Genomic DNA, 16244 nt, shown 5'->3' on the forward strand with positions numbered 1-16244 from the left:
AGTTGCACAATGTAATCACCCATGCCTACATCCCTGATGAGTACGTAAAAATGATCCTGAATGCAGATGAGACAGGTCAAAAGCTGTATGAAGACTATGTGTTGGCGCGAATCAATGGGGATGTTAGCCTATGGGCACCAGTAAAGAAGGAGAACAACAGGATGTTCATGTCGGCAAACAAGAAAACCACAGTAAAACTCCGAGACAAGACTGTTGATCTTAAGGAGACCAAGGACTTGTATGGAAGAATGATGGTTTTGGCAAGGTCCAACAGAGACATAAACCAGAAAGTGGCCATTGGGAACTACGAATTCACTCTGACCCCAAGAGCCTTTTTTGCTCCAGATGGTACAATGTTACCATGCCATGACAAATCAAAACTGATCAGTCTCCTTAACAAGTTGGTTATAGTAGAAACTCCACAGAAAGATCTGCAGCCAGAAGATAGGATGGACACAAGATCAGATGCTCCAAGTCGCAAGATAGCCCTGGTAGATGGAATGGTTCTTCTGCAAAAGATGGCCAAGAAACCGGCAACACTAGTGACAGTCAAAGATCTCAGTTACTGCTTCAATGACAGGCTTATGTCTCTCACAGAAAATTACGATGAAATAATCCTTGTGTTTGATACGTATAGGGAAAATTCTCTCAAGGATGCTACCAGGGATAAAAGAAGAAAAGGAAAGGCACCAATTCAGTACCAGGTCAGAGATGAAACAAACATTAATCATATTCCAATGAACAGGTTCCTTTCACATGACAAGACAAAGGCTGACCTGACCAACTATCTTGCTGCAAAGACTCTAGAGTTCAACAGTTCATCACAAAAACTGGTCATCACTTGTTCTTCAGGGTGTACCAGGAGCAACAAAAACTTAGTTTTCGACGACAACAATCACGAAGAAGCAGACACACTGTTGATCTACCAAGCTGTCTTGGCAACACAACGAAACCCACCGGATGCAAGGATGGTTTTCTTCTCCCCTGATACCGATGTACTGGTGTTGGTCATAGCTAACTATGACCTCATGCTGAAGAATACATCGATTTCAATGGTCTCTGGGATGATCGAGATAGAGCCAATAAGGCGAGTCATAGGGGCAGACAGAGCAAAGGCTTTGACAGCCTTCCATGCATTCACTGGTGCTGACACAACTGGAAGGTTCTCTCGAATTGGCAAAGCAATCTGGCTGCAAGCTTACATGAACGCAACACCAGATGTAATCAGTTCTCTGCAGATGCTTTCGACTGAAAAAGAAGTGAGCGAAACTATGTTGTCAACTCTTGCTACCTTCGTATGTTTTGCTTACTCTCCAAAAGGCATTTTTATTAAGAATATTCCCGAACTGCGATGGCATCTATTTTGCAAGCATATGGCAGAAAGTGACAGGTTACCTCCTACACTCGGAGCTCTAAAACAACATGTCCTCAGAGTCCATATCCAAGCCAGAGTGTGGGGACAAGCTAACATTGCTTTGCAGGATTCTCAGCTGGATCCCGAGAAGAATGGCTATCACAAAGGGTTGGATGGACAGTTGAAACCAACCATGACAGATGTTCTTCCAGCTCCAAAAGCAATAATCGAGATGATTAGTTGTCAATGCAAACATGACTGTTCTTCTTCAAGGTGTTCGTGCCGAAAAAATAACTTATCCTGTACCGATCTTTGTCAGTGTGACAGCGAGTGTATGAATGACGAGGACACTCAGACCAAATATGAAACTGATGATGACAGTGATGGTGGCGATATGTAAAGACACTCTGGTTGTTCAAAAGTTAAAAACATTAACTCTCTGCTTTTCGAGTTCGAAAATTTGTTCAAATATAAACCGATACAATTTGTAGTCGTATATAGAGTATTTATTTGGATACCACTGCATTTCTTAGTACTCAAAATGTATGTTTAGCTGTCAAAATTTAAGTTTTACGTTACTTACAAGCTGAGATATTAACGAAAATCGATGTAAATCAGCCATTTTGTAAAATCCAAGATGGCGGCCACTTAGGACTCGGGGCAAATGGAAACATTGTTTTTCTTATTGCTTATACCATAGCCTTTCCAAAAATGTACATATTTGAAACTCTCCAGAAAATTCCGGCGAAATTACATAGTGAACCGGACTATTAGTCCTTTATATGCAGGCAGGGGTAAAATACTTTGTATGTACATATCATTGTATTTACTGTTTACCTTTTTTCTGGCATGGACGGGGTCTTTTGTCTGTTTTTAAATGTTTTATTAGTGTGTTTCAATAAAATCCTGTGTTTTTTCTAAACATTATGCTTTATTGTGACTACGTGGTGTGCATAATTGGAGTGATACTGGTTTCCTTTTTCATTTAACATAGTTGTTTTATCACTGGCTTGCACCCCGTATGATACTAGATATCATTTATAGAATCATCTGTATTGTGGCGGTGCACCTTGCCTCATTACCTTACAGATGACCCTGTGATGACAGGCAGGGTTCCCACTGCTGGCACTGCCCCCCCCGCCTACTCAAAGGCCCATAGCGGCCCGCGGCAGATTGATTCTCCCTGCTCTGCCGCAGAATGTAACTGTTACAGTAGCTTAGCTCCGGGTGGGCCCCCTCTGAGCATCGGGCCTGGGGCGACCCCCCCCCCCCCCTTGCCCCCGGGTAGCTACGCTACTGCATCAGAGACAGTTTAGGTCGACAACCCCCAGAGCCCTTTCTCCTAACTGCCCAGCCCACCTCCTCCAAAACCAACTTCTCCACCATTACAGAAGATCGACTCTCCACTCTACTCTCAAGATCACATCTCACCACCTGTGCACTCGACCCGATTCCATCCCACTTCATCTCAAACCTCACCACAGTCTTCATTCCAACCCTAACCCATCTCTTCAACCTATCACTAACTGGTGTTTTCCCCTCAAGCTTTAAACATGCCTCAATCACACCTATCCTCAAAAAGCCCTCTTGACTCATCCTCTGCATCCAGCTATCGCCCCATATCACTTCTCCCCTATGCCTCAAAACTACTGGAACACCACGTCCATCTTGAGCTGTCCTCCCACCTCTCTTGCTGCTCCCTCTTTGACCGCTTTCAATCTGGCTTCCGGCAGCATCACTCCACTGAAACTCTCCTAACTAAGGACACCACTGACATAACTGCCAAAGCCAAGCGACACTACTCTGTTCTCCTCCTAGACCTGTTCTCTGCCTTTGACACAGAGGACAATTCCCGACTATTACAGACCCTCTCAACTCTTCTCAACTCTTGGCATCACTGACTTGGCCTTATCTTGGATTTTGTCGTACCTAACAGACCGGACATTCAGCATCTCCCACTCGCACACCACCTCCTCCCCTCGCCCCCTATCTGTCAGGAATCCCACAAGGTTCAGTCCTAGGGCCTCTGCTCTTCTCCATCTATAGATACTATCAATACGTATGGGCAGTTTCACCTAGGAAAAGGCACTGACACCACCGCTCTGCAGTGGACAAATAATCATAGTTATGAGTGGTTATTATAATACAGAAGTATAGGTTGTAGCTGCTGCCAGAGAGTGTGACCCAATTATGAGCCAACTCTCTAATAAAAAATTTGGAAGAAAAAAACTCAAACAAAAGAAAGATTATGTTAGTTAATTTAATAAAAAAACAAACAAAAACAACACCACACACAAACACTAGTCACAGTTCCCCACAGAACAGAGAAATGTTGAAGCTGCAACAAGTTATAGCAAGAAAGTCTCCAGACAGATTCATTCAATTCCCTCTTGTTTATCCTTAATGGCAACCTGCAGAAATAGACACGGCAAAGTATGAGTAATTTCATAAAACAATGAACATATGAAACTAGTTCATGTAGTAGGCAGCGTAGCCATGTATGACTGGAACCTGTTTAACTACAACCAATACTGTCAATTTCCACATTTCAAGTTAGCAATGATCAGCGCATTCATAACTGAATACAATGGAGGGGATTTATCAAGCTAAATATGCCAAACATCTTTCATGACTTAGGCCGGTTTCACACTTGCGTTCGGAGCAGGTGCGGACTTCCTCCGTGAAGCCCCGCCCTCCGCCGCTAGCGCCGCCTACTTCTGCATGCGGCCGGCATGCGGCCTGTGTACCTATATTTAACATTAGGTACGCAGGTCGTGCGGCTGTATGCAGAGGCTGCCGCATGCGTCGTTTTGACGCTGCGGCGGCCAACGTAGGACGCAGCCTGTAGCATTTTTTTTTTATCCGCAGAGTCAAAACGACGCATGCGGCAGCCTCCGCATACAGCCACACGACCTGCGTACCTAATGTTAAATATAGGTACACAGGCCGCATGCCGAAGTAGGCGGAGCTAGCGGCGGAGGGCGGGGCTTCACGGAGGAAGTCCGCAGCCCTCCGCAGCTGCTCCGAACGCAAGTGTGAAACCGGCCTTACACCATATACCACTTTCTGTACCTTGCCCTCCAGCATTGTCTAGTTAAAAAGGGATATGGTGAACTAGAAAGTGTATTGTCTAATGCGTAACATGTACCAAAAATTAGAATTTCTAGTACAAAGCTAACCAACATGTTCAACCCCTTTCCGACATCGGGCATAATAGTATGCCGATGTCAGATTCCCCTCCCTTTGATGTGGGCTCCGGTGATGAGCCCACATCTTTCCGGGGACATGTCAGCTGTTTTGAACAGCTGACATGTGCCCGCAATAGAAATGGGTGGAATTGTGATCCACCCGCAGCTATTAACCAGTTAAATGCCTCTGTTAAACTGACAGCGTCATTTAAATTGTCGCGCCGGAAATACGCACACCGGTGACCGTGTCACGTGATCACGGGTCACCGGTGTGTTGGCATGACAATCTGAGGTCTGCTGGAAACCTCTATGTTTGTCAGTGCCGGCTTGCTGTGAGTGCCACCCAGTGGTCGTCGCTCATAGCAAGTGAGTAAATCTGCTATATAGAGGCGATCTGAACATTGCCTCTATGTAGTAGAGCCGATCAGGTTGTGGCAGCTTCTATTCTCCAATGTTTTTAAAAATAAAAAATAGAAGAATTAACCTGATCACTAAACGGCATAGCGAGAAAAAAAAAAAAAAAAAAAAAAGTAAAAACACCAGAATTAAGGTTTTTTTTGTCGCCGCAACATTGAATTAAAATGCAATAACGGGATCGTATCTGCACCAAAATGGTATCATGAAAAACTTCAGTTCAGCACGCAAAAAAATAAGCCCTCACCTAACCCAAGATCACGAAAAATAGACGCTACGGGTATGGGAAAATGGTGCAATTTTTTTTTTAACAATGTTTGGAATTTTTTTTTCCCACCATTTAGATAAAAAAAAAAAAAAAAGAACCTACACATGTTTGGTGTCTATGAACTGGTAATGACCTAGAAAATCATAACAGCAGGTCAGTTTTAGCATTTAGTGAACCTAGCAAAAAAGCCAAACAAAAAACAAATGTGGGATTGCACTTTTTTTGCAATTTCACCACACTTGGAATTTTTTTACCGTTTTTCTAGTACAGGACATGGTAAAACCAATGGTGTCGTTCAAAAGTACAACTCGTCCCGCAAAAAACAAGCCCTCACACGACCATATTGACGTAAAAATATAAAAGTTATGGCTCTGGGAAGAAGCGAAAAACGAAAACGCAAAACCGAAAAAAGCTCCGAGGGTTAAGGGGTTAAACTAAAGACCAGATTAATTAAACCCGGCGTTTTTCATGCTGGTCTTGATGAAGAGGATACTACAGTCAGATGCTCCTGATTCGTTAAAGGCAATCTTTCAGCAGGTTTTTGCTATGTAATCTGAAAACAGCAGGAGATAGAGGCTGAGACACAGAATTCAGAGATGTGTCTCATATCAAAGTGTGTACTGTTTACTAACTGTGAAGGATTTATTATTAAGATTCTATGCAGCCTGCAGTCAACCCAGGAGACAGAATACACAAACTTTTCATAAAGTTAACACTCTTTTTGACTATCAAAACCTGTTACGGTCATCTCTGACTTACATTTATGGAGATTTTCGTCCCACTACAAAAATAATAAGATGAACAGTTCAGGTATACGGCCATGATCATGAATACAGTTCAGGTATACGGCCATGATCATGAATAGCAGTGTTTTGGAAGCAGGGCACTTGTGCTGCATTCAAAATATTGCTTTTTACAGTACAAGCACGGTGGATGGGATTTATTGAAATCCCATGCCCATTGTGCTTCTATTTGACACAGAGTAAACTAACCAGCAGTGCAGGTTTACGAGCCGCTACATGGCAATTTCTGTTGCGGATACACTATTTCAACAATAGATATGTATTGGATGCGGTAAATCTGCGTCGTTCAGTAAACACATGTGGTTTTACCTTCGTGATTAGAACGCAGCTCCTGATCATGGGAACGTAGCCTGACACATCTAAATACTAACTATGCCTAATCAGGACATGTCTAGATATGTGCATCAATGTTTACTGGCATCTTGATCGGAGATTTTTGCATTTTTCAGTTATGGTAAAAACGTGAATGAGATTTTTTGAACCTTATGCTACCTATTTTTTTCTTTTCCTTGCGGATTTGCACCCAAGTGTTTCATTCAAATCTGCAGCATGCTAATTCTTTAAGTGTTTTTGCAACATTGTTTGCCCATTCAAATTAATAGTAAAAAAAAAAACACAGGTAACAATGAATCAAATGCACATGTATTGCCGTAAAAAACAATAAAAAAACAAAAAAAAACACATTCTAGCACATCAGTACTTACTCTAAATCTTTCTTCCAACAGAGACAACTCACTAATCAAGTCTGTAATAGCGTTAGTAAATGCCTCCTGAGGACTGTATTCAGGCGTTGTCTGGACTCTTATAATAATTTTATGTTCCAGCGGATGTGGTACTTTGTATCCAGCAAACAGGACCTGGGGATCTTTCAACAGTTGCCTGCAAAATAACAGAAAAGAGCACACACACTTAATCAAGTTAATACAAATCCGGTTTTCTAAGATGGATTTTATATCAGTGGTGCTCATCAAGTGCCATCACTGATGTACTAGAAGCAATAACATGGGCTAAGTATCGTAAATTAAAAATGTCTCGAGATCCTATCTTCAGGAGCGCACCCACTCCCCTGCCTTTCTCCTTGATGAAGAAACTGTGTGCTCCTGATGACAGAGTTTGAGCCGGCAGCGTTACTGGGCCCTAGCACAAACTGCACAGGGATACTGAAGATGGTCTGTAAGCTTCGCAATCAGATGTAAAATATAGAATTTAAAAGCCCTCCATTCTTGAGAATGGAAACATATTTTACTAAGAGGTAAGTTCCAAAGTTGCTTGTTTTTACAAGTTCTTTGCCATTTAACCATTTAATATGATGAGACAACCCCTTAAAACCTAAATCAGAGCAGTGGACACCCAATATAACCATTGGCTCATTTCACCTTGTGTAGGCCACAGGAGTTCCCTTTCAGCAGCTGCCAATTGAACATACATCATTGTACCTTATTTTAAACTGCACAGAAAGGTATAATTGACTATGCTTTTCTATGAATAGGCAAGCCAGGAGCAGTACATGCCTACAGTGGCATATATCGGAGACTTCCATTGGACATATTGGGGAATCTCCCCAACTAATACCTTCGGCATAAATTTGGAATGCAACAGAGCCTTAAATATACAAGTAGTTTTCATCAGATTTTTTTGTATAGCAGCATGAATTAAGACTTACGATTTAATTATATTTCCAATTGTGTGGTCCTCCTTGTTTATGGTAAACAGACAGGCATTAGGGACTTTTGTGTCCTTCGTAATTGTTATCCTACAGAAAAAATAAAAAGCATTACAATTTGTCATTTTATCACATATACAAAAATGTAATGAGATTGTCATACTATAAGCAATGGAGTGGTTGGGATATCACATATAAAAGACTTGTCTTCTAGGAACATGACATTAAAGCTTGACATTTGTATTAGCCTGAAATGTGTAATAATTTATAGTACAGACCAAAAGTTTGGACACACCTTCTCATTTAAAGATTTTTCTGTATTTTCAGGACTATGGAAATTGTAAATTCAAACTGAAGGCATCAAAACTATGAATTAACACATGTGGAATTATATACGCAACAAAAAAAGTGTGAAACAACTGAAATTATTTCTTATATTCTAGGTTCTTCAAACACATTTTCACAATCAGCATCTGCATCTAACAGCAGAGTGTGGAGCTGAGCTCCTGCTCCGGCCGTTAGTCCCATAAGTGTTGCTTTCAACCTCCGGCAGCAGCATTTAAAGCTACTTAAAAAAAACTGCCATGTCAGGAAGGAGTTAAACAGGACTCATCGCCAGGTCAAAAGTGGCCAGTACTCTGCAACCTCCCTGATTATTTTTATTTAATGTTTGCCATTGTGAATTTGCTTTTTTGTTTTCCATGTTTGCTGCCAATTCATCAATGGTGACTTTTTAAAACGTCTCAAACGTTTGGTATAAATGTACTTCAGTGGCATGATTTTATTTTCTATGGGAGAATTTTCAGCGCAAATATTAGACATTTTAATGGAACGTGTGAATGTTTGCTGTGAAAAGGTGCAAAACAGGTAAAAGACAAAAATAAAAACACCGTCACATCGTGTGTTGGCACTGGGGCTCTCGGGACATTATGTTGCGCGATCCCTGCGGCCAATCCGTGCTGGCTTCAGTCTCCTCTCCTAGTCACAAACAAGACATCCGGAAGTAGTGAGAACAGCAGCAGCTCTGCCTTCCTGCGGATGTCAGTTGCATCCTTAGGAGAGTGAATCGCGTGGCATAATGTCCCGAGAGTCCCAGTGCCGACAATGCTGGAACGGCTCCTGTGGCGAGTAGAAGAGTTATTTAATTGGTGGACAACCCCTTTAAAAGAAATAAATGAAACATTTGGTCAATGTTTCCATTTGTTAGGGAGTCACACAGCACATTTTCAGCAGCATTTCTGCACCTACTCAGTTACTTTTTTTTCATTCCAATTTTAATTGCATTTTTTCAGCCACGTCTTGAGTCTCTTTTTGGTCATGTTGCAAATGAAGCGGCTTTGTTTTGGATACTTCCTAATACTTCGCTTTGATAAATCTTATTAATAAGGTCATGTATGGGTTAAGTGCCTTTATAGTGCATTTCTGTTGTGGAAACACAATAAAAATCCTCGTTTCTTTTGTACCTGTGGATTTTCCTTATCTCATACAAGTCAATGAGGAAAACCGAAGAATCAAAGGGCATATTAACCGTGAGAATAAGCTGCAGAGTTCAGAAGCCGCAGAGTACAGCAGTGTACGCAGCATCATACAGAGCACAGGGGCCTAGAAGGCTCCTCAGGCCAAGGACCAGAAACAAAATGATGGAAATAAAAAAAAAACTTCTGAAGAGGAGGAAAATAACTGGCCCCGTCCTGGAGGGGTTAAAAAGCTGGGAACTTGGCTCCATTCAAGCTTTTTTTCCCCCAGAACTGAAGGGCAGAGAATTCCCCGCTTCTGAGGTGAGTGACTACTCGGAACCTGACACATAACGACAGCGCTCACTTTCCGGTAACTCACTTTTTTTCGCCCTCAAACAGTAGGAACGACTCAAAGGCCGGCGGCGCGTTCATCCTGGTGCCAAGCGCTTGTTTCCCTCCTCGCTAGGGACGTCCACACTCCACAGCACGGCGCACCGCTTCACTTACGTCACCGGAGCGCCGTGTCGTCACATCCGGTTTTACCATAGCGTCTCCAGCGACTGGCGTGCTGCTCGCTTGAGGGAGCCATTTTTGTGAAGCCCTTCCTATTACAACGCAATAGGAAGACTCCAGTGACACAGACACTATTGTGTGCTACTAGAAGTTTATTTTCTTTGCGTGCTGCCATGACAGACAGTGTAAAATTGATTATTATAAGGTAAGAAAAGATAAATAGATTCGTGATAACGGCTGGGAGGTGTAAGCTGCCGAATTGTAACCAGTGCAGTTTTAGTATCATGGTTGCCCTTTTAAGAGATGGCTTCCAATGTGCTTCCGCCTCCCTGCACGGCCGGTCACGTGTGCTGAGGCTGCAGCGCTGAGTAGTGTTGCCCTTCGTCTGATTGGCTGCTGGCTTGCGGGGTTCTGAGTGTGAGAGCGCTGCGCTAGGGACTTCTCTGCTGGCGAGAGCGCGGCATTTCCAAGACTGCGTCACACTATGTCGTGCCAGGTAGAGGCAGCAAGTGAGGACGCGGGGAGGCTGGACGGCTCCGAGCAGGTAATGGCAGGTAGGACGTGTGTGCCTGCTGTCCCGGCGGCGGCGGGCACACGAGGAGGAGCTCGGGCTATGCGCACACCTGTCGTCCTCCATACACTTCTCATCGTGCTGACTGTACACGTGGTTGGGAGCTGTGACAGCAGGGTGGTGGACTCCCTGCACTGCCCCAGGAAGTAGCATGTGGGTCTTCTCACATTTTGGGGGTGACAAGCACTTGCTGTGCCCTGGTATTGTCACCAGTTCTCCACAAAGAATCGCTTGTGATTAGCGCAGACCCTCCTGTAAGGCACATAGCAGCACGTGTAATGTTCTGCCCAAGCGATAGTGGCCTCGTCACTATGGGGGTCTTCCAGGGGTAAAGAGTCGCTTGTGATAAGCCCAGTCCCTCCTGTAAGGCACATAGTAGCACGGTGTAATGTTCTGCCCAAGCGATAGTGGCCTCGTCACTATGGGGGTCTTCCAGGGATAAAGAGTCGCTTATGATTAGCACAGACCCTCCTGTAAGGCACGTAGCAGCACGGTGTAATGTTCTGCCCAAGAGATAGTGGCCTCATCACTATGGGGGTCTTCCAGGGGTAAAGAGTCGCTTGTGATAAGCCCAGTCCCTCCTGTAAGGCACATAGTAGCACGGTGTAATGTTCTGCCCAAGCGATAGTGGCCTCGTCACTATGGGGGTCTTCCAGGGATAAAGAGTCGCTTATGATTAGCACAGACCCTCCTGTAAGGCACGTAGCAGCACGGTGTAATGTTCTGCCCAAGAGATAGTGGCCTCATCACTATGGGGGTCTTCCAGGGGTAAAGAGTCGCTTGTGATTAGCACAGACCCCTCTGCAAGGCATGTAGCAGCACCGTGTAATGTTCTGCCCAAGCGATAGTGGCCTCGTCACTATGGGGGTCTTCCAGGGGTAAAGAGTCGCTTGTGATCAGCCCAGACCCTCCTGTAAGGCACGTAGCAGCACGGTGTAATGTTCTGCCCAAGAGATAGTGGCCTCGTCACTATGGGGGTCTTCTAGGGGTAAAGAGTCGCTTGTGATTAGCACAGATCCCTCTGCAAGGCTCGTAGCAGCATGATGTACTGTTCTGCCCAAGCAATAGTGGCCTCGTCACTATGGGGGTCTTCCAGAGGTTGAGTCGCTTGCGATTAGTGCAGACCCTCTTGTAAGGCACGTAGCAGCACGTGTAATGTTCTGCCCAAGCGATAGTGGCCTCGTCACTATGGGGGTCTTCTAGGGTTAAAGAGTTGCTTGCGATTAGCCCAGACCCTCCTGTAAGGCACATAGTAGCACGGTGTAATGTTCTGCCCAAGCGATAGTGGCCTCGTCACTATGGGGGTCTTCCAGGGGTAAAGAGTCGCTTGTGATCAGCCCAGACCCTCCTGTAAGGCACGTAGCAGCACGGTGTAATGTTCTGCCCAAGAGATAGTGGCCTCGTCACTATGGGGGTCTTCTAGGGGTAAAGAGTCGCTTGTGATTAGCACAGATCCCTCTGCAAGGCTCGTAGCAGCATGATGTACTGTTCTGCCCAAGCAATAGTGGCCTCGTCACTATGGGGGTCTTCCAGAGGTTGAGTCGCTTGCGATTAGTGCAGACCCTCTTGTAAGGCACGTAGCAGCACGTGTAATGTTCTGCCCAAGCGATAGTGGCCTCGTCACTATGGGGGTCTTCTAGGGTTAAAGAGTTGCTTGCGATTAGCCCAGACCCTCCTGTAAGGCACATAGCAGCACGGTGTAATGTTCTGCCCAAGCGATAGTGGCCTCGTCACTATGGGGGTCTTCCAGGGGTAAAGAGTCGCTTGTGATCAGCCCAGACCCTCCTGTAAGGCACGTAGCAGCACGGTGTAATGTTCTGCCCAAGAGATAGTGGCCTCGTCACTATGGGGGTCTTCTAGGGGTAAAGAGTCGCTTGTGATTAGCACAGATCCCTCTGCAAGGCTCGTAGCAGCATGATGTACTGTTCTGCCCAAGCGATAGTGGCCTCGTCACTATGGGGGTCTTCCAGAGGTTGAGTCGCTTGCGATTAGTGCAGACCCTCTTGTAAGGCACGTAGCAGCACGTGTAATGTTCTGCCCAAGCGATAGTGGCCTCGTCACTATGGGGGTCTTCTAGGGTTAAAGAGTTGCTTGCGATTAGCCCAGACCCTCCTGTAAGGCACATAGTAGCACGGTGTAATGTTCTGCCCAAGCGATAGTGGCCTCGTCACTATGGGGGTCTTCCAGGGGTAAAGAGTCGCTTGCAATTAGCCCAGACCTGCAGGAAACGTTAGAAAAAAGAGGAAAAAATGCCTTGCCTGTTAAAGGAGATGTCTATTACTTTAAGACCACCACTGGGCCCATGGCAGTCTTAAAGAAAGCCCTACATACTGTTCTTCCAGTCCTCTGCTGTCGCCCTCACATGAAGAGTGTTTAAACACGTACATGACGAATCTGTCATCAGTGTGGGGTGTGTGTGTCATTAGTATGGGGTCCATGTGTCCGTTTTTACCATCAGTGTACGGTCTGTGTCCGGTTTTACCGTCAGTGTGTCGTCAGTGTAGTTCACGGATAGATAGGTATATGCTTCTCCTATCCTCTTTACTGCTAAACACAGATGGCACATGTGCTGTACCTGTCTATTACAGACCTATAGACTTCTTTTGACTCTTCATCAGTGCAGCTGGGAAAAAACGGACATGTGAACAGCCCCGTAGACTATAATGGGTACGTTTTGTATCTGTAACAGAAACGTATGCAACACAGACTTGTGAATGAGGCCTAAGAGACTCTCTAGCGCCCTTTATTTTTCTGTGGTCACATAACATCTTACGTCGGAAGAGCGGGCTAGTGGAGCCATGGGCAGTGGTGTGAAGGAATGAGTAGAGTATGTGTTTTGATTGGCTACAGCAGTCACATGACGTCCTATGCCAGGAGTGGAAGAGACGACTGGTGGAATCAATGTCTTGTACCAAATATGCCGTTGTCACTTTGTTGGCCAGTGATTGGCTTCTCCACATATAACTTATCATGCCAGAAACAAAAATGCTGATGGAGTCTAGTAGATCAGTGGGGAGGGGGTGAGGTTGTACTGGTGTGTAATAGGTGTCTTTTCATGTTAGAACATTTCCTGCAGCAAGTTTCACTTCTTTATACTCGTACACAATTGAAGTGGTCCGAACCCACCGATTAATGTGTATATTGGCCTCCCAGCTGTCCACTGGTGGAGCATGTTGGAGTTCGGTTGCCTGATCCTTTTGTTTGGCAAAGAAACAAGTGGCTGCCAGATGATTCAGTGACTGGATCTCTCATTGAAAAGACAAGCACACAGACGAGCCGTGAGATCCAGTATATGGTGCAGTCAGGGGAGAAGTGTCAGCTGAGCTATTTAATGGTTATGGACAGAGTAATTCTTAAGGTACCTTCACACTAAGCGACTTTGCAGCGAGAACGACGACGATCCGTGATGCTGCAGCGTCCTGGATAGCGATCTCGTTGTGTTTGACACGCAGCAGCGATCTGGATCCCGCTGTGATATCGTTGGTCGGAGCTAGAAGTCCAGAACTTTATTTCGTCGCTGGATCACCCGCTGTCATCGCTGGATCGGTGTGTGTGACACCGATCCAGCGATGTGTTCACTTGTAACCAGGGTAAACATCGGGTTACTAAGTGCAGGGCCGCGCTTAGTAACCCGATATTTACCCTGGTTACCATTGTAAAAGTAAAAAAAAAAAACAGTACATACTCACCTTCTGATGTCTGTCACGTCCCCCGGCGTCCACAGGGTTACACGCTGCTGCCGAGAACTTCCTGCACTGAATGTGTCAGCGCCGGCAGTAAAGCAGAGCACAGCGGTGACGTTACCGCTGTGCTCTGCTCGCTGACACAGTCAGTACAGGAAGCTCTGAGCAGCAGCGCGTAACCCTGTGGACGCCGGGGGACGTGACAGACATCAGAAGGTGAGTATGTACTGTTTTTTTTTTTTGTTTTTTTTTACTTTTACAATGGTAACCAGGGTAAATATCGGGTTACTAAGCGCAACAATAAAGCACACTGGCGCTACTAAGAAGACCAACCCAAGTGCTGCAGGTATTAAGGCAGATCTGTGCACACTCTGCCACAGCAAATAAATCACTCAATATTAATAAATACCGCGCTCCAAGGGTTTAAAAATAGTTGGAAATAAACCAAAAGTTAGATGCTGATTCACTTTGGACCGGTAAATTTAGCAGCATATAGGGGGAGTGTACAGCACTATTGTCAAAACAGCCGTTGGCTACAACCAATATAACCAACAGTTTGAAGTAGCTTACAGTTAATACGTGCCTTAAATACAATTAGAATAATCGGCTGATAACCCACATACCATACTGGTTTCGCTGCTTGCTTAAGGTGAAAAATGGTCCCAGATGTGTAAGGTGCTCTACCGCGGTGGACCGAGGGAGGTGGTCCTTTGGGAGCGGTGGCGATAAGCAGGAAGCACGCCGATACCGCTTATCCAGCGAGAAGACCGGGTACCGCTGCACAGTACAGAGCCAGGAACCGTCCCGGCCGGAGACGATCCTGGTTGTACTGGAATAATGGCCGGCGCTGCTAGGCAGCGTGTGACGTCACAGGCCTACGGAGTCTCGTTTGGGACACAAAGCAAACCAACGCGTTTCGGAGTGTACCGCACTCCTTCCTCAGGGTTACCGCCCCAACTGACTGACTCCGTATTAAAGCGCATCCAGCAGACACCCGCTGTGCGCCAATTGTTAACTCTGTACGTCCCGGTCTCTCTCAAGTGTGCATGCTGGAGTAATGACCAACCGCCCTCAAAATATCATAATAAGTAGTACCTCCACTTTACATGGGGCATTGTACTGGTGAGTCATTGTTTGCAGGAGCTAAAGAGATAATCTCATTGACTCCCACAAAGGACCAACTTAATTGAATAAATAAACATATATAATAATAGGGTAAAATTGACATACCCTCCTTTAGCAAATCTAAAATACGTATCTCACGTAGTTAACTTTTATTATAAAGGGCGGTTTGTCATTACTCCAGCATGCACACTTGAGAGAGACCGGGACGTACAGAGTTAACAATTGGCGCACAGCGGGTGTCTGCTGGATGCGCTTTAATACGGAGTCAGTCAGTTGGGGCGGTAACCCTGAGGAAGGAGTGCGGTACACTCCGAAACGCGTTGGTTTGCTTTGTGTCCCAAACGAGACTCCGTAGGCCTGTGACGTCACACGCTGCCTAGCAGCGCCGGCCATTATTCCAGTACAACCAGGATCGTCTCCGGCCGGGACGGTTCCTGGCTCTGTACTGTGCAGCGGTACCCGGTCTTCTCGCTGGATAAGCGGTATCGGCGTGCTTCCTGCTTATCGCCACCGCTCCCAAAGGACCACCTCCCTCGGTCCACCGCGGTAGAGCACCTTACACATCTGGGACCATTTTTCACCTTAAGCAAGCAGCGAAACCAGTATGGTATGTGGGTTATCAGCCGATTATTCTAATTGTATTTAAGGCACGTATTAACTGTAAGCTACTTCAAACTGTTGGTTATATTGGTTGTAGCCAACGGCTGTTTTGACAATAGTGCTGTACACTCCCCCTATATGCTGCTAAATTTACCGGTCCAAAGTGAATCAGCATCTAACTTTTGGTTTATTTCCAACTATTTTTAAACCCTTGGAGCGCGGTATTTATTAATATTGGGTTACTAAGCGCGGCCCTGCACTTAGTAACCCGATGTTTACCCTGGTTACCCGGGTGCTGCAGGGGCACTTCGGCATCGTTGAAGACAGTTTCAACGATGCCGAAGTCGTTCCCCTGATCGTTGGTCGCTGGAGAGAGCTGTCTGTGTGACAGCTCCGCAGCGACCTAAACAGCGACGCTGCAGCGATCAGCTCGTTGTCTATATCGCTGCAGCGTCGCTGAGTGTGACGGTAGCACACTGCACAAGGTGTTAAGTGGACGTCACAATGGATGTGAGCAGGCATTGGCCCACACCGTTACGTGATGTGAGTGTGAGACCTTGTTTCATCGTGTTGAATACATAGAATGACATGGTGAGCTAATCATA

The 16244-nt window shown here is 45.5% G+C and overlaps 2 protein-coding genes and 1 long non-coding RNA gene across 5 annotated transcripts in view; 2 read left to right on the forward strand and 1 right to left on the reverse strand.

The window, feature by feature from the left end:
* Positions 1 to 3600: 3600 nt before the first annotated feature.
* LOC143816196 (DNA-directed RNA polymerase II subunit RPB11-a) lies at positions 3601 to 9663 on the reverse strand. The gene is made up of 4 exons (XM_077296288.1): positions 9527 to 9663; positions 7691 to 7780; positions 6732 to 6906; positions 3601 to 3765 (listed from the first exon to the last, which is right to left on the reverse strand). Exons 1-4 carry the CDS (start codon positions 9577 to 9579, stop codon positions 3730 to 3732), a joined length of 354 nt encoding a protein of 117 aa, XP_077152403.1. The 5' UTR covers positions 9580 to 9663; the 3' UTR covers positions 3601 to 3729.
* LOC143818283 (uncharacterized) lies at positions 5244 to 6643 on the forward strand. The gene is made up of 2 exons (XR_013224437.1): positions 5244 to 6034; positions 6066 to 6643. It is a non-coding gene; the product is annotated as an uncharacterized LOC143818283 (long non-coding RNA).
* A 13-nt stretch (positions 9664 to 9676) lies between the features above and the next one.
* The window catches only part of TXLNG (taxilin gamma), an 83264-nt gene continuing 76696 nt past the window's right edge, over positions 9677 to 16244 (forward strand). The window contains exon 1 of one of the 3 annotated variants that reach the window (XM_077296291.1): positions 9677 to 9865. Coding sequence is in view for 1 of the 3 variants with exons in the window: in XM_077296289.1 (XP_077152404.1) it covers positions 10145 to 10204 (60 nt within the window). In the remaining 2 variants the exon portion in view is untranslated. The other 2 variants (XM_077296290.1, XM_077296289.1) reach the window with 2 other exon arrangements.

Source organism: Ranitomeya variabilis, chromosome 3, assembly GCF_051348905.1.
Source record: "Ranitomeya variabilis isolate aRanVar5 chromosome 3, aRanVar5.hap1, whole genome shotgun sequence".
Taxonomy (NCBI): domain Eukaryota; kingdom Metazoa; phylum Chordata; class Amphibia; order Anura; family Dendrobatidae; genus Ranitomeya; species Ranitomeya variabilis.

Excerpts from the sequence above, each read along its gene's own strand:
- LOC143816196 (XM_077296288.1), bottom strand. The coding sequence starts at position 9,579 with ATGAACGCGCCGCCGGCCTTTGAGTCGTTCCTACTGTTTGAGGGCGAA. Across the intron at positions 7,781-9,526 it reads CTGTTTGAGGGCGAAAAAAA|GATAACAATTACGAAGGACA; the intron begins GTGAGTTACCGG and ends TTTTTTCTGTAG. Across the intron at positions 3,766-6,731 it reads TGTTGGAAGAAAGATTTAGA|GTTGCCATTAAGGATAAACA; the intron begins GTAAGTACTGAT and ends CTATTTCTGCAG.